The 27,612-nt window shown below is 47.0% G+C and overlaps 1 protein-coding gene and 2 long non-coding RNA genes across 3 annotated transcripts in view; 1 reads left to right on the plus strand and 2 right to left on the minus strand.

Moving 5' to 3' along the window:
• The window catches only part of LOC115619110 (transcription factor RFX3-like), a 165,545-nt gene that overhangs the window by 81,183 nt on the left and 56,750 nt on the right, over positions 1-27,612 (minus strand). Inside the window, exon 4 of the mRNA XM_030511155.1 lies at positions 1,532-1,787. Coding sequence (XP_030367015.1) covers positions 1,532-1,787 — 256 coding nt within the window. The remainder of the gene's footprint in view (positions 1-1,531; positions 1,788-27,612) is intronic.
• Positions 185-10,564, plus strand: LOC115619113. The gene is made up of 3 exons (XR_003994921.1): positions 185-196; positions 2,001-2,005; positions 10,493-10,564. It is a non-coding gene; the product is annotated as an uncharacterized LOC115619113 (long non-coding RNA).
• On the minus strand, positions 6,021-26,318 carry LOC115619112. Its single transcript, XR_003994920.1, has 3 exons — positions 26,307-26,318; positions 25,262-25,266; positions 6,021-6,109 (listed from the first exon to the last, which is right to left on the minus strand). It is a non-coding gene; the product is annotated as an uncharacterized LOC115619112 (long non-coding RNA).

The following is a 27,612-nucleotide window of genomic DNA, read 5'->3' on the forward strand; positions in this document are numbered from 1 at the left end:
AGACAGGCCGAAGAGATGGGTAGAGAGAAACCTTTTGAAATTCAGCAAAGGCAAGTGCAGGATCCTGCATCTGTGGAGGAACAACATGATGCACCAGTACAGGCTGGGGGCTCACCTGCTGGACAGTAGCTCTGTGGAGAAGGACCTGGGGGTCCTGGTGGACAAGAAATTGTCCATGAGCCAGAAATGTGCCTTTGTGGCCAAGAAGGCCAATGGTATCCTGATCTGTATTAGGAAGAGCATTGCCATCAGTTTTGGGAGGTATTCCTCCCTCTCTACTCAGCCCAAATGAGGCCTCACCTGGAGTACCGTGTCCAGTTGTGGACTCCTCAGTACAAGAGAGACACGGAACTCCTGGAGCTACTAGAATGGTTAAGGGTCTGGAGCATCTCTCGTATAAGGAAAAGCTGAATGAGCTGGGCCTGTTCATCCTAGAGAAGGGAAAGCTCAGGGGGGATCTGATCAATGTGTATATGTATCTGAGGGAGGGTGTAAAGAGGATGGGGCCAGACTCTTCATGGTGGTGCCATGCAATAGGACAAGAGGCAACAGGCATAAACTACAACACAGGAAGTTCCACCTGAACATGAGGAATCATAGAATCATAGAATCATTAGGGTTGGAAAGGACCTTAAGATCATCTAGTTCCAACACCCCTGCCATGGGCAGGGACACCTCACACTAAACCATGTCGCCCAAGGCTCTGTCCAACCTGGCCTTGAACACTGCCAGGGATGGAACATTCACAACTTCCTTGGGCAACCCATTCCAGTGCCTCACCACCCTCACAATAAAGAACATCTTCCTTATATCTAACCTAAACTTCTCCTGTTTAAGCTTGAACCCATAACCCCTTGTCCTATCACTACAGTCCCTAAGGAAGAGTCCCTCCCCAGCATCCTTATAGGTCCCCTTCAGACATTGGAAAGCTGCTATGAGGTCTCCACGCAGCCTTCTCTTCTCCAGGCTGAACAGCCCCAACTTTCTCTGCCTGTCTTCATACGGGAGGTGCTCCAGCCCCCGTATCATCCTCGTGGCCCTCCTCTGGACTTGCTCCAACAGCTCCATGTCCTTTTTATGTTGAGGACACCAGAACTGTACGCAATAATCCAAGTGAGGTCTCACGAGAGCAAAGGGGCAGGATCACCTCCTTTGACCTGCTGGTCACGCTGCTTTTGATGCAGCCCAGGAAGAACTCGTTTATATTATTATACTGTTTTTTTCTCAACCCATGAGTTTTCTCACTTTTACTCTACCAATTCTGTCCCCCATCCCACTTGGGGGGGGGGGGTGAGCAAGCAGCTGCATGGTGCTTAGTTTCCGGCTGGAGTTAAACCACGACAGCACTCACTTAATACTTTTCACATACAGAAAGTTAAACTAAATTTATATATTTGCAAGACAAAGCCATATAATATTGATTCTGCCAACATAATATGCTTTTTGCTACAGAAATATGTCAGTACACAGGAACATCATAGTGACTAAGAAACTATCTCCAAAAAATTTAACATAGTTCTGATGTACTTACTGTAGCTGGGGAGGCCCGTGTTGTATGAGTCACTGAATGACCAGAATTTTCCATGGAATTGCCAATAAGATAGGTCCCTCCTGAGCTGCTAATGAGCTGTCCTCCTGCAACACCCATCTGAATCCCTCCGGTGCCCACCATACTATGAGAGGAGACCACTGTAGTTGCCTGTGCAGAACTTCCTTGAGTATCGAAGTAATTTCCCCCAGTGTTTTGGCTATACATCTGGGTTTCCGTATAAGGGTAAGTTGTTCGACTTCAGGAAGAGAAAACAAAAGAAGTAGTAGTTATTTATGTGGATTAAGTGAGGGAAACATCATTGTAGAAAAGAGTGTATGGTTGTAATAACCAAACTTAATAGGATTGGCAAATAAACCCTGCCTCCACACAAAATAACTTTTCATATGTTAAAGTACTGAGTAATTAACTTGGACTGACTGTTAAAATAAGTATTCATTAAAATTCACAGAAAATGTTTTCAGTCCCATCTGAAGAGGGGTGGAGAAAAGTATGACAAGAATTGAAGACATGAGAGGAAGATGACATTCATGTATTAATAAATTTTACAGGAATTTCTAAAACAGTTGTGACTTTTTAAATCCTACAGTCAAAGCTGTATCTTTATTTAGATGCCATTTATTTTGTATACTGTGGTCCAGGTTTCAGCTGGGAGAGAGTTAATTTTCTTCCTAGTAGCTGGTGCAGTGCTGTGTTTTATTTTTATGCTGAGAATAATGTTGATAACACACTGATGTCTTAGTTGTTGCTAAGTAGCACTTACCCTGATCAAGGACTTTTCAGTTTCTCATGCTCTGCCAGCGAGAAGGATGGAGGGGCACAAGAAGCTGGGAGGGGGCACAGCCAGGACAGCTGACCTAAACTGGCCAAAGAGATATTCTATACCACAAAGTTTCATGATCAGTATATAAACTGAGTTAGCCTAAAGGGATTGATTGCCGCTCGGAACAGGCTGGGTATCAGTCAGAGGGTGGTTGTATTGTGCATCACTTGTGTTTTCTGAATTCTCATTTCTCTCTCTTTTGTTGTTGTTCCCTATTATTATTATCACTATTTTTATTGTTGGCATTTTTTCTATTGTTATATTTTACTTGATTTCAATTATTAAACTGTTTTTATCTCAACTGGTGGGTTTTACATTCTTCCAATTCTCTTCCCCATCCCACCTGGGGGGGTGGTGGTGGTGGTGGTGGTGGTGGTGAATTGAACAAGCAGCTGTGTGGTACTTAGTTGTTGGCTGGGTTTAAACCATGACGGCGTGTTAAAACAAATTTGTTATAAGCATTCACTGTATTAGTTTAATAGTTGCTGGTCACAATGTTATTTTACAATGTTATTTTATTTTGTTCTCAGAATTGTGTTATGCAACACGTTGCTTGCTGTATATACTCCCTGTGGTGCTGTTTATTACCTCTGGGAGTTGGATTAAGGTTACTGCTTTACCATATTGTGTAACATTGGCTCTTAGTATGATAATATTATTGGTTGTGAGACCAATCTGGGATTTGTACTCAGCATTGCCAGCATCAGGAGCCATCTATTGGAAACTCTTAATAATTACACCTTTAACCTTTTCTCCTCTGAGAACCAATCCATGGGGGAGATAGCTTCCTTCATCTTCCTTTTCTCTAAGCTAATTACAATAGCTCTTGAGAACTCTGAACATCCTCAGGAAGGTCCTATTGCAATGTCTTCTGAATGTTTCAGGTCTTGTTTATGGTTAATCAACTATTTTAGAATACCACTAAGAGATCTTCCCGACGATGGATAGTTATGAGTGGCAGAATGTGTGGGATAGTATGGGCAAGTACCTAAGCCAGTGGGCACCTCCAATGTTTTGGAACTTCACCCCTGAACAAGTGCAGAATCCAGACTAGTAAAATATTTGGAAGAAGTATGCTGTTGTCCTGGCAATATCAGAGAAGCACGAATCACTGCAATGTGCTGGGGCGTGGCCTATGCATACAGAGCCCTGTTCAACACTATCCAGTACCCTCAAGGGGAAGAAAAGGTTTCTGGATCTGATGACAAAATGACAGGCACTATGGCTACTCCAACCCCAGCAACAGGAACTGCAGTTAGTTACTCCAACCACGGCGACAGGCACTGTGGCTACTCAAACCCTGGCGACAAGCACTGCAGCTGAACCAGAGAACCAACCTCTGCTTGTATCAGTCACCCCTATACACAAGAAGAAATACTGGAAGCAGAAGTCAGCTCATTTAGTAAGGGATGAAGAGAAGCTTCTGCTAAGAGGGAGCAGGAGGAAGATGTGGAGAAGGCAGGCTACACTGAAGCAGGGCCATCATAAGAACAGGAGGAAAAGAGGTGGCTGCTGATAGGGGAGGAAGAAGAGGAAGAACTCATAAACGAGATGGTAACCACTCAATTCCTATCCCTGAGTGAGCTACAGGATATGCTAAAAGATTTCGGCCGTCATCCAGGAAAACATATTGTCACATGGCTGCTCCAATGTTGGGATAATGGGGCCAGTACCCTGCGATTACAGGGTAAGGAAGCAAAAAAGATGAGATCCCATTCTAGGGAAGGGGGCATAGAGAAACTGATTGGAGAAGGGGCACAAGTCCTCAGCCTCTCAAGGTGACTCCTGTCAGGCATGAAGGAAAGGCATCCCTTCAATGAAGATGTTGTATGTAACCCAGGTAAATGGACCACAGTGGAGAGAGGTATCTGGTACTTGAGGGAATTAGCCGTGCTGGAGGTAATTTATGATGACCTGGACAACAAGCAGTTATCCAAAGATCCAGATGAAGTCATGTGCACGCAACCCATGTGGCAGAAGTTTGTATGGAGTGCACCATCATTGTATGCCAACTCATTGGCAATAATGGCCTGGAAAGAGGGAGAGGGACAAAAGGTAGATGATTTGACTGGCCAACTCTGGCAATACAAAGAAAGTCTCTGTTCCGCCCTCATCTCAGCTGTGGAGAAACTGGCAACAAAAAGAGGATAGGTCCTTCTCCCCACTTGTACAGACCAGTATCTTAACTATTAGGAGTAACCGTTCCTTTGCTCAAGAGAGATAATAGAGTGGGTATACACCATGGGCCACCCTGTGATTTTACCTGAAAGACCATGGAGAGGACATCAGGAAGTGGGATAGAAAATCTACCTTGACCCTAGAGGGATGAGTATGTGAATTACAAGGAAAAACAACCACAAATGGGGGTTCTTCCAGGAAAGTTGTTGCTCCAGTTTCCAGTGGGCAGTTTCCCAGACAGAGTGGAAGGGGTGACCTTACACCTGATCCTATGGAAAGAAACTTCTACAAGAAGTAAATGGAGAATCCTATGACCAGGACTAGAGGGGCCCCGCCTCCAGCCAGGTGGAAAAGAGGGACAATCGGGTTTAATGGACTGCGTGGATCAGATGGCCTGGCACATCAGACCCACAGGAGTATAAGGCTCTAGTACATACCGGTGCACAGTGTACCCTAATGCCATCAAGATATGAAGGGGCAGAACCTATTTGTATTTCTGGAGTGACAGGAGGATCCCAACAGCTGACTTTACTGGAGGCTGAAATCAGCCTGACTGGGAGGAAGTGGCAAAAGCACACAATTGTGATTGGTCCAGAGGCTCTGTGCATCCTCGGCATAGAATATCTCAGGAGAGGGTATTTCAAAGACCCAAAAGGGTACCGATGGGTATATCTGCCTTGGAGATGGAGGAAATTTAGCAGATGTCTACCTTGCCCGGTCTCTCAGAGGATCCTTCTGTTGTGGGGTTGCTGAAAGTCAAAGAACATGTGCTGATCACTACCACAACAGTGCATCGGGGGCAATATCGCACCAACCGAGACTCCCTGATTCCCATCCATAAGCTGATCTGTCGACTGGAGTGCCAAGGAGTGATCAGCAGGACCCGCTCACCCTTTAATAGCCCCATATGGCCAGTGCAAAAGTCTAATGGAGAGTGGAGACTAACAGTAGACTATCATGGCCTGAGTGAAATCACACCACCACTGAGTGCTGCTGTGCTGGACATGCTGGAACTTCAATATGAACTGGAGTCAAAGGCAGATGAGTGGAATGCCACAACTGATAGTGCCAATGCATTTTTCTCAATCCTTCTAGCAGCAGAGTGCAGGCCACAATTTGCTTTTACTTGGAGGGGCATCCAGTACACTGGGAATCGACTGCCCCAGGGGTGGAAGCACAGCCCTACCATCTGCCATGGACTGATCCAGACTGCTCTGGAAAAGGGGGAAACTCTGGAACACCTGCAATACATTTGTGACATCACTGTGTGGGGCAATACAGCAGTAGGAGAAGTTTTTGAGAAAGGGAAGTGTCCTGGTTTCAGCTGGGATAGTAAATTTTCTTCCTAGTAGCTGGTGCAGTGCTGTGTTTTGGCTTTAGTCTGAGAACAATGCTGATAACACACTGATGTTTTAGTTGTTGCTCAGTAGCACATACCCTGATCAAGGACTTTTCAGTCTCTTATGAGGAGGTGCAGAAGAAGCTGGGAGGGAGCAGAGACAGGACATCTGACCCAAACTAGCCAAAGACATATTCAATACCTCAGCACATCATGCTCACTATAGAAACTAGGGGGAGTTAGCTAGAGGGGTCAATTGCTGCTCGAAGATGAGCTGGGCATCTGTCAGCGGGTGGTGAGCAATTGCATTGTGCATCACTGTGGGGCTTTTTTTGTTTGTTTTTTTTTATTTTTTTGGTGGGGTGTGTGTTATTATTTCTCTCTTCCTTTTATTATTATTATTGTTATTTTGTTTATTGTTATATTTTACTTTATTGAAATTATTAAACTCTTAAAGGTTTTTACCTTTTTCTGATTCATTGCCCCATCCCACTGCGGGGGGGGAGGGGGGGAAGCGAGTGTCTGTGTTGTACTTAGTTGCCAGCTGGGCTTAAATCGCGACAGAAGAAAATAGTCCAAATCCTTCCGAAGGCCATAAAACAAAGTGAGGTCAAGGGATCTGCACAGGAGATCCAGTTTTGGGGGATAAAATGGCAAGATGGATGTTGTCAGATCCCCACAGATGTGATCAACAAGATAACAGCAATGTCTCCACCAACTAACAAGAAAGAAACACAAGCTTTTTTAGGCATCGTGGGGTTTTGGAGAATGCACATCCCAAATTACAGTCTGATTGTAAGCCCTCTCTATCACGTGACCCAGAAGAAGAATAATTTCAAATGGGGGCCTGAGCAACAACAAGCCTTTGAACAAATTAAACAGAAGATAGTTCATGCAATAGCCCATGGGCCAGTCTGGACTGGGTAAGATGTAAAAAATGTGCTCTACACTGCAGCTGGGGAGAATGGTCCTACCTGGAACCTCTGGCAGAAAGCACCAGGAGACACTCGAGGTCAGCCCCTCAGCTTTTGGAGACAGGGATACACAGGGTCTGGGGCCTGCCCTACTCCAGTTAATCTAGAGGGACTGCAGTGCAGTCTAATGAAAGTTTTTTTTTAAAAAAGGGGTGGGTGGGGGAGAGGAGAATGGGTCCAGAACCTGTATGGTCATCTAGTAGCACCTTCTTTTCAGAGCTAGAGTCAATCCATCTTTTACATTGCAATAACATGTATGCAGGCAAGATGGTTTGGAGAAATCTCCTTAGGCATACCTGATGGATTTTATTAAACTGGGACATCACTGAATGCCTCCAATGGATGGTAAGTCAAGCATCTGCTACCAGACCAGATGTTATATCTTTCTTAGAATTGGGCAATTTAATAAACAGCCCTATTTAACAGAGGGTACTTAAAGAGAGCCTGATGATGGAAATAGTTCAACAAGTGTCTACCAGGGGGGTGGAACATGGGAATTTCCCCCAAAAGGGAAAAGACAAAAATAGGTATTAGTAAGATGAGGAAAAGAACAAAGGCATGAGATCATTGTAGACGGTAAAAATATCCCTGGCCAGAGGAAATGGTACAAATTATGTCTAGAAGAGAAATCTCACTTGAAGAGGTGGAGTCCAAGAGTTAGGCCTTAGAAGCCCAAAGGACTGATGAAAATCCTAGAGAATGCCCTCATTCCTTCAGTTCATTTCTCCGTCTCTTCAGTAGGCTACAACTAACAATACTGAAGAGATTATTACACAGGGAGTGCAGACTCTCCTTAGATTCCTAACTTTTCCAAAAAGTTTTAAGTTTTATTCATGTTTTCAAATCTCACGATTTATTCTTCAAAACACATTTTCATTTCATAAAATAGATTAGATGCTAAATCATCCTTTGTCTGATGATGATATGCAGGAAAGATGAAATCTTAGAACTTAATAACATTTTAAAAAAAATTTCTCTACACGTTAAAACTTAGCTAACTAGGACTTTGTTAATTTGTTTAATGGAAAATTTAAATGGTATAACTTTTAAAAATTAAAGAAGTATAATTACAACCCTGGGCTTGAGAAGAGCAGATTCTGGCCTGTTCAGGGCACTGCTTGGCAGGATCCTATGGGAAACTGAAGCCCAGAGGAGGGAAAAGAGGTCTAGAAGAGCTAACTGATCTTTGAGGACATCCTCCTCAGAAAATAGGAATGGTCCAATCCAATGAGTAGAAAGGCAAGCATAGAATGAGCAGAAAGGCAAGCATAGAATGAGTAGAAAGGCAAGCATAGAATGAGTAGAAAGGCAAGCATAAAATTATAGAATCAAAGAAAAGCCCAGGTTGGAAGGGACCTCAAAAGATAATCTGGTCTAACCTTTTGTGGGAAAGGGAGTCTAGATGAGATTATCTAGTACCCTATCAATCACATCTTGAAAACCTCCATCAATGGGGATTCTCCCATGTCCCTGGGGAGGTTGTTATGGTGATTGATTGTTCTCACTGTAAAAAATGTCTTTCTTATGTCAAGATAAAACTTCTCCACCTGACACTTTTACCCATTGCCCATTCTTGTAGGCCTTGGTGACTATTTGGCTACCTTTCCATAGCCAGTATGCTGCTTTTCTGCTTTTAAGCACACCCAAAAGCCCTTTGATAAGACAGGGTGGTCTCTTTCTTCATTCTTCCTTTCCCTTCATAGGGGATGGACTGTTCTCATGCTTCCAGGAGGCGGTTCTTGAATAACTCCCAGCACTCACAACCTCCTATGCCCTCCATGGATGCTTCCCATGGGATCCCTCACAGCTGGGCTCTGAGCATCTTCAGGTTGGCTCTTCTAAAATCCAGGGACTTTGACCTACTACTGGTCTTCAGTCTGCTCTGCAGGATCTTAAATACCACAATGTTGTGATTGTTGTCTCCAAGGCTACCACTGGTAGTTATGTTGTCAAGTAAGTCTTGTCAGTTTTTGAGCAGTAAATCTAGCAATGGCTATTCCTAGACAGCATGTCCAGCATCTGTAGCAGGAAGCAGTCCTCAATGCATTCCAGGAACATGATGGCCAGCGTGAGTTCCCCACGGGCCACCATTCCTGCCACAAGCCTGTTCCAATGTGGGGTCCTCCAAAGGCTGCAGTGTGGATATCTGTTCCGACATTTGTCTTTCATGATCTGCAGGGGTTCAGGCGGCTTCACCATGGTCTTCACCATGGGCTGCAGGGGAATCTCTGCTCCAGTGCGGAGAGCAAGCACACACACTCTTGCCCCCCACACACTCCACATTTGCGAGTCCCCCTGGGCATACCAGCACAGACCCTTGCCTGCCTGATACCCTGGCCCAGACCCGAGGTCCCTGCTACTTGTGATCCAGTCCAGCTTGAATTTTGATATAGTGAATACACATGCACACCCCCATGTAATGTACACCAGGTCTGGGGAAGATACAGACACTTGCCTTCCTCCAGCAGCCAGCACCAGCCACACAGGCTGAGACCCACGGTCCTCCTCCAGCTGCCAACACTGAGCGCCTTGCTCACCTCACTCACACCAGTCTGCCTGCCCAGTAACTGTTTTTTGGGACCCACACTGTTCCCACCCCAGTGACTAGAGGTTAAAGACTCCCACTCACTCCAGTAGCTGACACCACAGGCCAGGGATGTCTGCAACTGTGGTCTGACTCCAGTAGTTGGCACCAAATTCGGTCATGCCCCCAGTAGCTGGCAGTCTGGGCACAAAGTCTGTAGCACCCTCCCTAGATCCTACAGATTATCATCTGCTCCTACTATTCCAAGTAGGTTCTAATGATACTGTAATGAGGCAACTTAGAACCATCAAAAGAGACTATATGTCTCTTGAGCCAATGTTAAAAGGATCAGGAGCACAGGTTGGAATCTCCTCTATCCTCCCAGTCAGAGGAAGTGGTCAAGGAAGGAGGAGGCGAATTGAACAGGTAAATGGCTGGTTCCGTAGCTGGTGCCATACTGAAGGTTTTGGTTTCTATGCTCATGGATCTACCTGAGAGGGGGCCACAACTTGTCAAGAGTAGAGTCTACTATCCACTGCTACTCTTTCATGTGGGCACGAATGACATGGCATGCCAGAAACTGGGCAAAATCAAGGAAGACTATACAGCCCTGGGGATGCAAGTGAAAAATATTGCTGCCCAAGTTATCTTCTCCTCCATTTTAACAGTTAGAGGAAGGAGTGCAGCCAGAAATAGGCGTATATTGCAAATCAACTACTGGTTTTGTGGCTGGTGCCGTCGTGAGGGTTTTGGCTTTTATGACAATGGGACATTCTTTGATGATGGTAGCCTGTTAGGGAGGCATGGTATCCACCTGTCTAGAAGAGGCAAGGGAATCCTTGGCAGCAGGCTGTCCAACTTGGTGAGGCAAGCTTTAAACTGAAGGACTTGGGGGGCAGGGTCCAAAGTGTCAATGCTCACACCATTGCAACCAACTGGGGAATAAGCCAGGCCAACCAGAGCAGTGACAAATGTTCCTTAGCTGCTTCCAAGATGAGAACCAGAAGACCAACCACCTCAAGTGCATGTATACCAATGCACGCAGCCTGGGGAACAAACAGGAGGAAGTGGAGCTCTGCACCCAATCAGAAAGTTATCGGAATAGCTGAAACATGGTGGGACAACTCACATGACTGGAGGATCGCGATGGATGGCTATAGGCTGTTTCATAAAGACAGGCAGGGTAGAAGAGGAGGAGGAGTCGCGCTCTATGTTAAGGAGAGCCTCGAATGAATAGAAGTCAACTAGGGCAATTGTGGAAGCCCTATATCGAATGCCTCTGGGTCAAGATCAGAGGGGTCGTCTCCAAGGGGGATCTTACAGTAGCCATCTGCTACGGACCTCCAAACCAAGACGATAAGGCCAACAAAGCAATATTTGGGTCATTTAAGCAAGCTTTGGGTCAACAGAACATGGTTCTTATGGGTGACTTCAACTACCCAGACATTTGTTGGAAGAATGATACAGCAGCTCACATGGGTTCAAACTTAAACAGGGGAAGTTTAGGTTAGATATAAGGAAGAAGTTCTTTACCGCGAGGGTGGCGAGGCACTGGAATGGGTTGCCCAAGGAAGTTGTGAATGCTCCATCCCTGGCAGTGTTCTAGGCCAGGTTGGACAGGGCCTTAGGCGACATGGTCTAGTGTGAGGTGTCCCTGCCCGTGGCAGGGAGGTTGGAACTAGATGATCTTAAGGTCCTTTCCAACCCTAACTATTCTATGATTCTATTCTATGGCATCCATCAAGTTCCTGGAATGCGTAGAAGACTGCTTCCTCATACAAATGTTAGATGTGCCAAACAGGAATGAGGCAGTGCTGGACTTGCTACTCACAAACCAAGAAAACCTGCTTCGTAAATATCTGGGTTAGTGGTAGCCTTGGCTGCAGTGATCACAATACTGTGGAGTTTGGGATCTGGCTGAGCACGCTGAAGGTTAGCACCAAGACAAAGGTTCTAGATTTCAGAAGAACAAACTTCAGCTCACTCAGAGCTCAGTTGGGAGGGAATCTGTGGGAAGCTTCCACAGAGGATAAAGGAGCTAGCGAGTGCTGGGAGATTTTCAAGAACGCTCTCCTGGAAGCGCAAAAACAGTTCATCCCCTTTAAAGGTAAGGGAAGTAGGAGGAGCGAGAGACCCCCTTGGCTTAACTGCAAGCTTCTGAGTCTACTCAAAACCAAAAGAGAAGTGTAACAGAGATGGAGAAGCAGACGGATAACCATTGAGAACTACAAGGGGGTGCAGAGGCACAGTTAGAAAAGCAAAAGCTCATCTCCAATTGAAATAGGCCAGAGATGTCAAAAACTACAAGAAAGGGTTCTTCAGGTGCATAAACAACAAGCAGAAACAGAAGGAAAATGTTGTCCTGCTGTTAAGCGGGAGAGGGAAATTAGTCGCCAACAATGCTGAAAAGGCAGAGGTTCTCAACACTTTCTTCACCTCTGTCTTTACCAGCACTGTTGAGCCCCAGGCCTTGGGAACAAAAATCCAGGTTGATGAAAACACAGACCCACCATCAGTGAAGGAAGAGTTGGTATGTGAACTACTACAGGAGCTTGACCCCTACAAATCGATGGGTCCTGACAATATCCACCTGAGGGTGTTTAAGAGAGCTGGCTGATGTCATTGCGAGGCCGCTCTCCATAATCTTTGAGAAGTCGTGGAGATCGGGGGACATCCCAGAAGGCTTAATGTCACCCCCATCTACAAGAAGGAGGATCTCGAAATTGGATCTCAAAGGAGGATCCAGGAAATTATAGGCTCATCAGTCTTACTTCACTCCCCAGGAAGGTTATGGAACGAATCCTCCTGGGGGCTATCACAAGTCAAATGAAGCACATGATTGGGAAAAGCCAGCATGAATTCACCAGGGGCAAATCATGCTTGACAGACCTGATCACCTTCTATGATAAAGTAACCTGCTCGGTTGATGTGGGGCGAGCGGTGGACATTATCTACCTGGATTTCTCCAAGGCTTTCAATACAGTTTCCCACAGCCTCCTCCTAGAGAATCTGATACGTTATGGTCTAGACAAGTGGTCTCTGCAGTGGGTGGGGAACTGGATGATAGGCTGCATCCAGAGGGTGGTGGCAAATAGCTCCTTTTCAGACTGGCGACCTGTCACTAGTGGGGTCCTCCTGGGATCAATATTGGACCCAACGCTGTTTAATATCTTCATAAATGATCTGGAAGATGGGATCAAATGTACCCTAACCAAGTTTGCCGACGATACCACACTGAGTGGGGAAGTGGACGCTTTGGAAGGGAGAGCCACCCTGCAGGATGACCTGGATAGGCTGGATGAGTGGGCTAACAAGAACCTTATGAAGTTCGACAAGGACAAGTGTAAGGTCTTGCACCTGGGAAAACAAAATAAAAGAGTGCAGCACAGGCTGGGATCTACACGGCTGGGCAGCAGCTCTGTGAAAATGGACCCGAGGGTCCTGGTGGACAAGCAGCTCAATATGAGTGAACAGTGTGCTGTTGCTGTGACAAAGAAAGCCAACAGGATGCTGGGTTGCATCAACAAGGGCATCACCAGCAGAGATAAAGATGTCATTATCCAACTCTACTCAGCACTTGTCACGCCACACCTGGAATAATGTGTTCACTTTTGGTCACCACTATACAAAAAAGATGTGGACAGGCTGGAGAGGGTCCAGAGAAGGGCCGCAAAGATGACCGAAGGACTGGGAAGCCTGCCGCATGAGGAAAAGCTGAGAGAACAGGGTTTGTTCAGCCTGGAGAAAAGGTGGCTCAGGGGAGACCTTATCACCAGTATTTAAAGGGTGGCTACACAGAAGACAGAGATTCCCTTTTTACAAGGTATCACATGGAAAAGATGAGAGGTAATGGGTACAAGTTACTCCTGTGGAGATTCCGGTTGGACACTAGGGGAAAATTTTTCACAATGAGAATAATCAGCCACTAGAATAGCATCCCCAGGGAAACGGTGGATTCCCCAGCACTGGACACTTTTAAGATTCGGCTGGATAGCATGCTGGGACATCTAGTCTAGATCATGCTTTGCCTAGAATGGTTGGACCAGATGATCCTTGAGGTCCCTTCCAACCTGGGATTCTACGATTCTGTGACTGTCTGAGAAGCCAGGTCTGTTGGGAGGTGATGGGATTCACCTGACCAAGTGGGGCAAGAGTGTCTTTGCCAACAAGCTGGCCAGACTTATAAGGAGGGCTTTAAACTGGATTTAGTGGGGAAAGGGGATGGAGTTTTGAGCACCAGACAAGAGCCGAGGGCTGCTGATGGATTGGGAATCGACAGGGAAACACTTGAGAAATGCCACAAAGAAATTAGGGCATGTTCCTCTAAAAAAGTGACATGGTCAATAGGCCCACTAAAGTGCCTCTATAACGATGCACGCAGCATGGGTAACAAACAGGAGGGCTTGGAAGCCATTGTGCAGCTGGAAAGCTATGATCTAATAGCTATTGCTGAAATGTGGTGGGACAAACTGCATGCCTGGAGTGCTGCAATCGATGACTATAAACTGTTCAAAAGGGACAGGCAATGAAGGAGCGGGGGGGGGTGTGGTGGTGTCTGTGTAAAAAGATGGATTGACTGCACAGAGCTGCCTTTGAAAAACAGCATTGAACAGGTTGAGAGCTTATGGATAAAAATAAGGGAACAGCCAACAAAGGAAACCTTGTGGTTGGTGTTTACTACAGGCCGCCTGATCAAGGGGAGGATGTTGATGAAGCATTTGCATCCTTACTTCGACTACAGGAAGCATCACACTTGCAGGCTCTGATCCTCCTGGGGCACATCAATCACCCTGACACTGGAAATCTCTCTTCCACATCTCTCAGGACCCTGAACCTCAAGGCAGGGGGGACTGGGGGAATGGAGTCCCTCCCATCATAGGAGAAGAGCAGGTTCGAGACCACCTGAGGAACCCGAACATACACACGTCCATGGGACCCAACGAGATGCATGCCAGGGACCTGAGGGAATTGGCTGATATAGTTGCCGAGTCACTCTACATTATATTTTAAAAGTCATAGCAGTCAGGAGGACCCTGGGAACTACCAACCAGTCGGCCTCACCTCCGTGCCTGGTAAGATCATGGAGCAGATCCTCCTGGAAGATATGTCGAGGCATACGGATGACAGGGAGGTGATTAGAGACAGCCAACATGGCTTCAGCAAGGGCAGATCGTGCCTGACTAATCCAGTGGCCTTCTACGATGGAGTGACTGCATCGGTGGACAAGGGAAGAGCTATGGATGTCATCTACCTGGACTTCTATAAGGCCTTTGATGAGGTCCTCCACAACATTCTTGCTGCTAAATTGGAGAAATATGGGTTTGATCAATGGACTGTTAGATGGATAAGAAACTGGCTGGATGGCCACGTCCAAAGAGTTACAGTCAATGGCTCAATGTCCAAATGGAAACCAGTGATGAGTGGTGCCCCTCAGAGGTCCGTATTGGGACCAGTACTGTTTAATATCTTGATGAACGACATAGCAGGATTGAGTGCACCCTCAGCAAGTTTGCAGATGACACCAAGCTATGTGGTGCGGTCGACATGCTGGACGGAAGGGATGCCATCCAGAAGGACCTTGACACACTTGAGAGGTGGGCAATCCCAGGCACAGCTACAGGTTGGGCGGAGAAGTGATTCAGAGCAGCCCTGCGGAGAAGGACTTGGGGGTGTTGGTCAATGAGAATCCGAACATGAGCTGGCTTCAGTGTGCGCTCGCTCCAATTGAAATAGGCCAGAGATGTCAAAAACTACAAGAAAGGGTTCTTCAGGTACATAAACAACAAGCAGAAACAGAAGGAAAATACTGTCCTGCTGTTAAGCGGGAGAGGGAAATTAGTCGCCAACAATGCTGAAACCGTGTCCCGGGGCTGCATCAAAAGAAGCGTGACCAGCAAGCAGGTCAAAGGAGGTGATCCTGCCCCTCTACTCTGCCCTCGTGAGTCCTCACTTGGAGTACTGTGTACAGTTCTGGTGTCCCCAACATAAGAAGGACATGGAGCTGTTGGAGCGAGTCTAGAGGAGGGCCACGAGGATGATAAGGGGGCTGGAGCACCTCCCGTATGAAGACAGGCTGAGAGAGTTGGGGCTGTTCAGCCTGGAGAAGAGAAGGCTGCGTGGAGACCTCATAGCAGCCTTCCAGTATCTGAAGGGAGCCTACGAGGATGCCAGAGAGGGACTCTTCATCAGGGACTGGAGCGATAGGACAAGGGGTTATGGGTTCAAACTTAAACAGGGGAAGTTTAGGTTAGATATAAGGAAGATGTTCTATACAGTGAGGGTGGTGAGGCACTGGAACAGGTTGCCCAAAGAAGCGGTAAATGCTCCATCCCTGGCAGTGTTCAAGGCCAGGTTGGACAGGGCCTTGGGCAACATGGTCTAGTGTGAGGTGTCCCTGCCCGTGGCAGGGGGGTTGGAACTAGGTGATCTTAAGGTCCTTTCCAACCCTAACCAGTCTACGATTCTATGATTCTATGAGTGATGCAGTTGATTTGCTAGAGGGAAGGGATGGCATCCAGAGGGACCTTGAGAGGCTTGAGGAGTGGGCCCATGCGAACCTCATGAAGTTCAACAAGGCCAAGTGCAAGGTCTTGCACATGGGTCGGGGCAGTTCCCAGTATCAATACAGGCTGGGGATGAAGGGATTGAGAGCATCCCTATGGAGAAGGAATCAGGAATACTGGTGGACAAGAAAATTGGACACGAGCTGGCAATGTGCACCTGTAGCCCAGAAAGCCAATTGCATCCTGGGCTGCATAGAAGGAAGCGTGACCAGCAGGTCAATTCTGCTCCTCTACTCCACTCTCGTGAGACCCTCACCTGGAGTACTGCCTCCAGCTCTGGCACATCCAGTTCTGTTAGAGCGGGTCCAGAGGAGGTCCACGATAATGATCCGAGGGCTGGAATACCTCTCCTATGAGGAAAGGCTGTGAGAGTTGGGGTTGTTCAGCCTGGAGAAGAGAAGGCTCTGAGAAGACCTTATTGCAGCCTTTCAATATATAAAGGGGGCAGAGAGAAACTTTTTACCAGGGTCTGTAGTGACAGGACAAGGGGCAACGGTTTTAAACTGAAAGAGGGTAGATTCAGATTTAGATTTAGGGCTCCAGAGCATATCTGAAATGCTTGTACACCAACTCATGCAGTATGAGAAACAAACAGGATGAACTGGAAGCTCTGGTTAGTTCCCGGAACTATGATATCATTGCTATTAGTGAGACTTGGTGGAATGAGTTCCACAATTGGAGTGCTGGGATGACGGAGAGCTACAGGCTGTTCAGGAGGGACAGGCAGGACAGGTGAGGTGGAGGTGTCGCACTATACTTAGGGGAGAGGTTTGATCGTACGGCCCTTACAGTTAGCGGTGATGTGGTGGAGAGCCTCTGGGTGAGGATTAGGGGGATGGAAAACAAAGGACATGTTGTAGTGGGCGTCTACTACCAATCACCCAGCCAGGATGTAAGCACCGATGAGTTATTCTATAGGCAATTAGGATAAATCTCTGAATTGGTAGCCCTTGTCCTTATGAGAGACTCCAACTTCCCAGACATCAACTGGGAATATCATACTGCTGTGATGAGCAGGTCCTGGAAATTCTTGAGGCTTGTGGGAGATAACGTCTTGTCACAGGTACCAACACAGTGAGCCAACTAGGAAAGATGCCCTCCTAGACTTGTCGTTTGTGAATAGAGAAGGACTGGCGGGAGATGTGATGGTAGGTAGCTGTCTTGGCCACAGTGATCATGAAATGGTTGAGTTGAAAATTTTCAGTGTAATAAGAGAAAAGGACAGCAGAGTTGCTGTGCTGGACTTCAGGAGAGAAAACTTTAATCTATTCAGAGAGCTACTGATGAAGAAAAAGCAGAGGCATTCAATGCTTTTTTTGCATCAGTCTTTAATAATACGGATAGGCCTTGGGCTGCCCAGTCCCCTGAGTTGGAGGATCATGAGTGCAGGAACAGTGACTTTCCATTTGAGGACACTGAAATTGTAAGGGACCGGCTGTATCAGTTGAACGTTCACAAATCCATGGGGCCTGATGGGATTAATCCCAGAGTACTGAAGGAGCTAGAGGATGTTACGGCTGGACCCCTCTTGATCATCTACCAAAGGAGTCTGGGGAGGTCCCTGCTGACTGGAAGCCAGCCAATGTTATTCCAATTTACAAGAAGTGTGTGAGGGAAGACCTAGGAAACTACAGACCTGTTAGTTAGTCTAACCTCAGTTCCTGGAAAAATTATGGAGAAGATCATACTGGATGCTACTGAAAAGCATTTAAAGAACAATGCAATCATCAGGCACAGTCAACATGGGTTCACAAAGGGAAAGTCCTGTCTAACTAATTTGATATCCTTCTATGATAAGGTCACCCACCTAGTAGATGAAGGAAAGGAGGTCTTTCTGGATTTTAGTGAGGCTTTTGATATTGTCCCTCACAGCATCCTTCTGGACAAGTTGTCCAACTGTGGGATGAGCAGTATAATCCTTGTAAATACTAAGTTTTATATCCTTTCTGTGGACCAAACAATAATCACTTGATAAAGCTGGATTAATATTTTAAGACATAGAGCCTCAGCTATCTTTGTAGCTAGCAAAGCTATTTTTGATACTGTAAATGACACCTTTTGCCATGGTGACTTCAAGTGTAATCACAGAACCACAGAATAGTTGAGGTTGGAAGGGATCTCCGGAGATTGTCTAGTCCAAACCCCTTCCCAACCCCCACTCAAAGCAGGATCAACCAGAGCAAGTTGCTCAGGATATTGTTCAGTCAGGTTTTTAATATCTCCGAGGATGGAGACTCCACAACCTCTCTGGTCAACCTGGTCCAGTGTTTGACTACCCTTAGAGCAAAAAAATATTTTTCTTAAGTTCAAATGGAATTTCCTGTGTTTCAGTTTGTGCCCGTTCCCTCTTGTCCTGTCACTGAGGACCACTGAGAAGAGTTTAGCTCCATCTTCAATACACCCTCCCATCAGGTATTTAGACACATTGATAAGATCCCTCCTGAGCCTTCTCTTTTCCAGGCTAAACAGTCCTGAGTCACCATCCTTAGAGGTATTTAAAAGACATGTAGATGTGGTGCTTAGGGACATGGTTTAGTGGTGGACTTGGCAGTGTTAGGTTAATGGTTGGACTAGATGATCTTAAATGTCTTATGCAACTACAATGATTCTAGGATTCTAGGATTCTATCCCAGCTCTCTTCAGTGTCTCCTCCTATGGGAGATGCTCTGATCCCTTCATCACTGCAGTGGCTCTTTGCTGAACTTGCTACAGTATGTCCATGTCTTTCTTGTACCGAGGAGACCAGAACTGGACACAGTACTCCAGGTGTGGCCTCACCAGCGCTGAGTAGAGAGAAAGGATCACCTCTCTCAACCTTCTGTCAACACTGTTCCTAATGCAGCTCGGGATACCATTGGCGTCCTTTGCTGCAAGGGCACGTTACTGGCTAACGTTCAGCTCGTTGTCCACCAGGACCCCCATGTTCTTCTCTGCAAAGCTGCTTTCCAGCCAGTCAGCCCCTAGCCTGTACTGGTGCATCATGTTATTCCTCCCCAGGGGCAGGACTTGGCATTTCCCTTTGTTGGACTGCATGAGGTTCCTGTCTGCCCATTTCTCCATCCTGTCAAGGTCCCTCTGAATGGCCCACCAGCCGTCTGGTCTATCAACCACTCCTCCCAATTCTGTATCATCTGCAAATTTGCTGAGGGTGCACTCTGCCACATTTTCCAGGTCATTAATGAAGTTGTTAAACAGTATTGGCCCAAGGATCAACCCCAGGGAAAACCACTAGAGGCTGGCCTCCATCTAGACTTTATGCTTCTGATCACAACCATCTGGTCCTGGCAGTTCAGACAGCCCACCTCACTGCCCACTTATCTAAATCTGTACTTTGTCAGCTTGTCTATGAGGATGTTATGGGAGACAGTGTTGAAAGCCTTGCTAAAGTCAAGATAAACAGCATCCGCTGCTCTCCCCTCATCCACCAAGCTAGTTGACTCATTGTAGAAGGCTTATCGTATTGGTGAGGCATGATTTCCCATTCCTAAATCCATGCCGATTCCTACCAAGAACCTTCTTTGGAAATGGCTTCCAGGATTCTTTTCTCCATCATCTTTCTGGGAATACAGGTGAGGCTGACCAGCCTGTAGTTCCCCAGATCCTCCTTCTTGCCTTTCTTGAAGATTGCTTTCTTCCAGTCCTTGGAAACCTTCCCTGATCACCATGACTGTTCAAAGATAACTGAGAGTGGCCTCGCGATGACATCAGCCAGCTCCCTAAGCATTCATGGGTGCATCCCATCAGGTCCCACGCACTTGTGCAGCTCCGATTTGTTCAAATGTTTCCCTAACTGGGTCCTCCTCTATTGAGGAGAATTATTCCTTGCTGCAGACTTTCCCTCTGGTCTCAGAGGCCTGGGATTCCTGAAGGCAATCCTTACCAGTAAAGACTCAGGTGCAGAAGGCACTCAGTACCTCGGCCTTTCCCATGTCCTATGTCATCAGGTTCCCTGCCCCGTTCAGCAGCAGGCCCACATTTTCTCTGGTCTTCATTTTGCTGCTGACGTACCTGGAGAAACCCTTAATGTTGCCCTTCACATCCCTTGCCAGTTTCAACTCCAGGTGGGCTTTGGCTTTCCTAACCCCATCTCTGCACACTTGGACAGTGTCTCTGCATTCCTCCTGGGTCACTTGCCCCTTTTTCCACCTCCTGTATGTTCAAGTTTAGTCAGGAGCTCCTTGTTCGTCTGTGCAGACCTTTGCTTTCTTTCCTGCTCATTGTGACGGACCATTCTTGAACTTGGAGGAGGTGACTGCTGATATATCAAACAGGTCTCCTAGACCCCCTCTGCTCTCCAGGACTATCTCCCATGGGATTCTTACAAGCAGGTCCCTGCACAGGCCAAAGTCTGCTCTCCTGAAGTCTGGAGTTGTGATCCTGCCATTTGCCTTGTTCCCTCCTCCCAGTATCATCAACTCTACCATCTCACAGTCAACGCAGCCCAGGCTGCCCCCTAACCTTCACATCACCAACCAATTTGTAAGAATTGAAAGAAAAGCTTCCTTGTTTGTAAGAACTGCGTCCAGCAGAGCGTCTCCCCTTCAGCCCTGTTTTGCTGATTACAAGCTCTCTCTTTTCCATAACACCCTGCACCCTTTGCTTGCCAACCCATTTCACCACTCCCTCGCTTGATTGTGGGTCGTCATCTCCCTCCCCTGTCATTTGAAGTTTAAAGTTCCCCTCACCAGGTTGGCCAGCCTGTTGGAAAAGATGGGTTTCCCCACTTGATTCCATTTCTCTAGCAGTCTTGAATCACAGAATCACAGAATTGTTAGGGCTGGAAGGGGCCTTTGGATATCATCTAGTCCAACCCCCCTGCCAAGAAAGGGCCACCTAGAGCAGGTTACACAGGAACGTGTCCAGGCGGGTTCCAAATGTCTCCAGAGATGGAGACTCCACAACCCACCTGGGCAGCCTGTTCCAGTGCTCTGACACCCTCAATGTAAAGAAGTTCTTCCTCACGTTGAGGTGAAACTTCTTGTGTTTTAGTTTATGGCCATTGCTCCTCGTCCTGTTGCTGGGCACCACTGGAAAGAGTCTGGCACCATCCTCCTGGCATCCGCCTTTGAGATATTTATATGCATTAATGAGATCCCTTCTCAGTCTCCTCTTCTCTAGACTAAACAGGCCCAGCTCCTGCCATCTCTCCTCATAAGAGAGAGACTCCAGACCCCTGATCATCCTTGTGGCCCTCCGCTGGACCCTCTCCAGTAGCTCCTTGTCTTTCTCGTACTGAGGAGCCCAGAACTGGACACACTACTCCAGATGTGGCCTCACCAGGGTCGAGTAGAGGGGGAGGATCACCTCCCTCAACCTGCTGGCCACACTCCTCCTGATGCACCCCAGGATACTCTTGGCCCTCCTGGCCTCAAGGGCACACTGCAGGCTTATAGTCAACTTATCATCTACCAATATTCCCAGGTCCTTCTCAGCTGAACTGCTCTCTAGCAGGTCAGCCCGCAACCTGTACTGGTACTTGGGGTTCTTCCTCCCCAAGTGCAGTACCCTACACTTGCCCTTGTTGAACCTCATTAGGTTTGTCTCTGCCCAATTCTCCAGCCTATCAAGGTCCTGCTGAATGGGAGCACAGCCTTCAGGTGTATCAGCCACTCCCCCCAGCTTCATATCATCAGCAAACTTGCTGAGGGTACACTCTAGCCCTTCATCCAGGTCACCGATAAACAAGTTGAATAAGACCGGACCCAGTATTGATCCCTGGGGAACGACACTGACTACAGGCCTCCAACTGGATTCTACTCTGCTCATCACGACCCTCTGAACTCTGCCATTCAGCCACTTGTTAATCCACCTCACTTCACTGTCCACTCATCTAACCCACATTTCCTAAGTTTACCTACGAGGATGTTATTGGAGACAGTGTCAAAAGCCTTGCTGAAGTTGAGGTAGATTACATCCACTGCTCTCCCCTCGTCGACCCATCTTGCCATGTCATCATAGAAGGCTATCACATTGGGCAAGCATGATTTCCCCTTCGTGAATCCATGCTGACTCCTCCTGATGACCTTCTTCTCTTCTACATGCTTGGTGATGACCTCCAGAATGACCTGTTCCATCACCTTTCCAGGGATGAGGCTGACTGGCCAGCACTTTCCCGGGTCCTCCTTCTTGCCCTTTTTGTACATCGGAGTAACATTGGCCTTCCTCCAGTCATCGGGCACCTCTCCCATTCTCTACAATTTTTCAAAGATGATGGAGAGTGGCAGGGCAACAACATCTGCCAGCTCCCTCAGCACCTGTGGGTGCATCCCATCAGGGCCCATGGATTTGTGGGTGTTAAGTCTGTCTAGCCTATCCTAACCCAGCCCTCTATGACCAGGGGGAAGTCTTCCTTTCTCTGGCCGCCTTCTCTTACCTCCAAGGTCTGGGACTCCTGAGAGCCGTCCTCATCAGTAAAGACTGAGGCAAAGAAGGCATTCAGTAGTTCCTCCTTCTCTGTGTCTTCCCTTACCAGGACACCCATCTGATTCAGCAGTGGCCCCACATTTTCCCTTATCTTCCTTTTGCTGCCAATATACTTGTAGTAGCCTTTCTTGTTGTCCTTGATGTCCTTTGCCAGACTCAATTCCAGGTGGGCCTTGGCCTTCCTTGTCACATCCCTGCATACCCTGATGATATTCCTATAGTCCTCCCACTTGGCCTGTCCCTCTTGCCACATCCCATAAATTTCTTTCTTGAGTTTAAGATTTACTAGGAGCTCCCTGCTCATCCATGCAGGTCTCCTGCCCCCTTTGCCTGATTTCTTCATCATGGGGATACACTGGTCTTGGGCTTGGAGGAAGTGGTGCTTAAATATTGACTGGCTCTCTTGGACACCCTTCTCTTCTAGAGCCCTATCCAACGTGATTCCTCTAAGTAGGTGTTTGAAGAGGCTGAAGTTAGCTCTCCGGAAGTTTAGGGTTCTAGTCCTGCTTACTGTTGTGCTTTCCCCCACGCAGGATCCTGAGTTCCACCATCTCATGATCGCTTCAGCCCCAGCTGCCCCCAACCTTTACGTCTTCAACCAGTCCCTCCTGTTTTGTTAGTACGAGGTCCAGCAACACACCTCTCCTTGTTGACTCCTCCAGCACTTGCATCAAAAAGTAATCTTCAATGATCTGCAGGAACTTCCTGGACTGTGTGTGCTGGGCCATGTTATCCCTCCAACAAATATCAGGGTGGTTGAAGTCCCCCAGGAGAACCAGGGCCTGTGACCACGAGGCTATTTCCAGCTGCCCATAGAAAGCCTCATCAACTTCCTCCTTCTGATCAGGTGGCCTATAGTAAACACCCACAACAGTGTCCCCCATATTGGCCTGTCCCTTAATTCTCAGCCATAAACTCTCAACTCGTTTGTCTGTCCCTGGGTAGAGCTTGATACATTCCAGTTGCTCTCTCACATAAAGAGCAACTCCGCTACCTCGCCTCTCTGACCTGTCCTTTCTAAAAAGTACAGTCCTTAAAGGAGGGTCCCCATGGTCATAAAATACAAAGACCGATTGTCATTGCCAGCTGGGCAACCAACTGTTGACCCACAGGATCCTTCCATTCCTCCTCAAGCCCTTGCTTCTCACTGGAAAGATCAAAGAGAACACTACCTGGGCCCCCATGCCCTCAGCTATTGCCTCCAGATGCACGTAGTCGCACTTGGTATGCTCCAGGTCTCCTCTGGCAGTATAGAATCATAGAATCATAGAATCGTTAGGGTTGGAAAGGACCTTAAGATCATCTAGTTCCAACACCCCTGCCATGGGCAGGGACACCTCACACTAAACCATGTCGCCCAAGGCTCTGTCCAACCTGGCCTTGAACACTGCCAGGGATGGAGCATTCACAACTTCCTTGGGCAACCCATTCCAGTGCGTCACCACCCTCACTGTAAAGAACTTCTTCCTTATATCTAACCTAAACTTCCCCTGTTTAAGTTTGAAGCCATTACCCCTTGTCCTACCACTACAGTCCCTAAGGAAGAGTCCCTCCCCAGCATCCTTATAGGCCCCCTTCAGGTACTGGAAGGCTGCTATGAGGTCTCCACGCAGCCTTCTCTTCTCCAGGCTGAACAGCCCCAACTCTCTCAGCCTGTCTTCGTACGGGAGGTGCTCCAGCCCCCTGATCATCCTCGTGGCCCTCCTCTGGACTTGCTCCAACAGCTCCATGTCCTTCTTATGTTGAGGACACCATAACTGTACACAGTACTCCAAGCGAGGTCTCACAAGAGCAGAGTAGAGGGGCAGGATCACCCCCTTCGACCTGCTGGTCACGCTTCTTTTGATGCAGCCCAGGATACGGTTGGCTTTCTGGGCTGTGAGCGCACACTGCCGGCTCATGTTCAGTTTCTCATCAACCAACACCCCCAAGTCCTTCTCTGGAGGGCTGCTCTGAATCTCTTCTCCACCCAACCTGTAGCTGTGAATACTGGGATTGCCCCGACCCGGGTGTAGGACCTTACACTTGGCTTGGTTAAACTTCATAAGGTTGGCATTGGCCCACCTCACAAGCGTGTCAAGGTCCCTCTGGATGGCATCCCTTCCCTCCAGTGTCTCAACCGAACCACACAGCTTGGTGTCGTCGGCAAACTTGCTGAGGGCGCACTCAATCCCACTCTCCATGTCGCTGACAAAGATGTTGAACAGGACCGGTCCCAACACCGATCCCTGAGGGACACCACTCGTTACAGTTTTCCAACTGGACATCGAGCCGTTGACCACAACTCTCTGCCTGCGGCCATCGAGCCAGTTCTTTATCCACTGAGTGGTCCATCTATCAAATTGATGTCTCTCCAATTTAGAGACAAGGATGTTAGTGCCCATGTGAAGATTTGCAAGGAGTAAAAATCTGAGTGTCGGACAAACCTCGGAGGTATCTCCACAGCATCCCGGATCCAACCCCCAGCAAGCAGTGAACCTCCCAACACAGCAGGTCAGGTCAGCCCCACCCCTACAGCATCCCCTCCCGCTATTATCACTTGCCACTTCCTTCTGGTGCTGCTGCATGGCTCAGGCTTAGCTAGCTCAGATGCTTCATTGGACAGAGTTCCCAGACCCTCATCTGCTGCGAGGGTACTGAACCTGTTCTTTAGTTGGAGATATGCACGTGGAGCAGGAGCCTTCTTCCTTTTGCCAGAAGTCATGAGGTTCCAGCCTTCGCCGTTTCCTAGCCCAATAAGCACAGACCACCTGATCCTCCTTCAATACAGGTGAGAGTTCAGGCTGCAGGGTCTTGAAAAAGATCCGGTTGATCTCTTTCTCACCATCTCTGATACTGCGCAGTCTGCTGACCTCTTCCTGCACCTCCTGCACACGGATCCTGCGCACGGATCCTGTACCACTGCACACCTTCGGCAGGCAAGGAAACTGTATCCCTCTGCCCCAGCCTCAGCAAGAGACCCCAGGCACTCACTGTGCTCTGAGAGCTACATCCTCCCTTGGGAGTTTGGTCTGGACATTATAGGGATAGTTGCTCCCATGGCTGGAGCAGATTAACACCATTGCTCGGGACATGGATGCTGTTCTCTGCAAAGTTTCTGGCCCACATGTAAGCAAAGTGCTGCATCTGTTAGCTATGCTGTAAGAAGCAACTCAGGAAAATATCTGCAAGTACTGCTTTGTAGAAATACCCCATCATAGGCAGGTTTCTAGGTTTCTTTTTTTCTGGATAATCAGAAAGGTACCAACAGCAACTGGCCAAGAAAAAAGAGAAAATGTGTTTAATTTAGTAAGGATATAAACTGATCAGTCTATTTTTATGAGTTTCATCATTTTTCTTCTCCTGATTTTCAGTATTGGGAGGGGGGGGGGGATATCCCCAAAACCTACTCGGTGATGTAACTTCCATAAAAGAATGTCGTGGTTTAAGCCCAGCCAGTAACTCAGAACCACGCAGCTGCTTGCTCACTCCCCCCCTTCTTCCCCCCTGCTCCCGGAGGGATGGGGAGGAGAATCAAAAGAATGTAAATCCCACAGACTGAGATAAGAACAGTCCAGTGACTAAGGTATAATACAAAAATACTACTACCACCACCAATAATAATAATGATAAGGGAAATAACAAGGGGAGAGAATATAAAACTAAAAGGGGAAAAGGAAAAGAAAAACAATAAACACAAGTGATGCACAATACAATTGCTCACCACCTGCCGACTGATACCCAGCCCGACCCGAGCAGCGATCTGGGCCTTCCGGGTATCTCCCCCCAGTTTATACACTGGGCATGACGTGCTGTGGTATGGAATACCCCTTTGGCTAGTTTGGGTCAGGTGTCCTGTCTTTGCTTCCTCCCGGCTTCTTCTGCCCCTCCTCACTGGCAGAGCATGAGAGACTGAAAAGTCCTTGATCAGAGTAAGCAATACTTAGCAACAACTAAAAACAGTGGTGTGTTATCAGCGTCGTTCTCAGACTAAAGTCGAAAACACAGCACTGCACCAGCTACTAAGAAGGAAAAAAATGACTGCTACAGCTGAACCCAGGTCAAAGAAATACGCAGTGAGGAAAAACTTTCTGAAAAAACAAACTCTAAGTAAAATTTGGTCAGTTGAAATTTTTGTGAAAACTTTTTAGTGCCCACAAAATGACAAACTACTGTGTAGGAAAAAGCCAAATTTCTTTGTTTAAAAATAAGTCAAACACTCTATACCTGAGTTGGGAGCAAAGTTCATTATTATCTAATGATTCTAGCAAAAAACCAGAGCCACTGTGTATTACTGGCAAGAGATCCTTTCCCCTGAGAATGGCCTTTTTACCTCCTCACAAGTGACAGGATAGACAGTAACAAACTTGTTTGGGAGTTCCTAATCCAGGCAGAGAAGTTACATTCAACGTATTTTTTCACATTGTATTTCAAAAATTACAAGTACTGGAAAGACTGCAAAATCCTGTTGTTTGCGAGATTTGTGTAGGAGAGAGATTTCAGATGAGAACCCAAGCTTTCTGAATGCTTATACAAAAATAAATGTTCTTCCTGTAACTGTTTTTGCTACATCATTTCACGTGTGTTTAGTAACACTTTATAAACTATCAGAATGAACTTAGGCCTTTTGTTTCTCACCAGATTGTTCTTAAGAGTCTCTGGAAGAGGTTTTTGGCAATTTTGGTGATAGTCAGATGAACTTGAAGAATGTTTGGAGCGTGTAGGTGCTTAGGCTTTTGGTAACGGCTGGGTGTGTTAACCACTATTTACAGGACAGAGGACAGCAAATTTTTTTAATTTAATGTATCATTTTCAGAGCTCATTAGAAATTTGTGACCTCAAATTTGATGCATCACTGTCCACTAATAATACAGCGTTTAGCTAGAAAGAGGGAATATTATTTCTTTAGAAAAAAAATAATATTTTCTTCAAAAGACTAAATATTGTTGACACATTATTTACAGTACTCCTTTGACTTTTTCTTATTCTGCAGGTAAAAAATTAACATGAGTGAATGCTTAGTTAGTGCATACAAAAAATGTTTATGTAAAAGCATAAGTGGGTTAGATGGTTGACAGTGCAAAAGAGCATTCATTCTTTGCCTGGAAACCTCACTTAAAAAAAAAAAAAGAGACAAAAAAGCCTGTTCCACGGAGCTAATACAGAAGTTTTAGAAATCCAAATCAATTTTCAGATGAGCATCCACATTAGGGGGCAGTTACATAAACTAGGTATCACTACAAATTTGAAGAAAAGGATG

This window comes from Strigops habroptila, chromosome W (genome assembly GCF_004027225.2).
Source record: "Strigops habroptila isolate Jane chromosome W, bStrHab1.2.pri, whole genome shotgun sequence".
In the NCBI taxonomy this organism is placed as follows: domain Eukaryota; kingdom Metazoa; phylum Chordata; class Aves; order Psittaciformes; family Psittacidae; genus Strigops; species Strigops habroptila.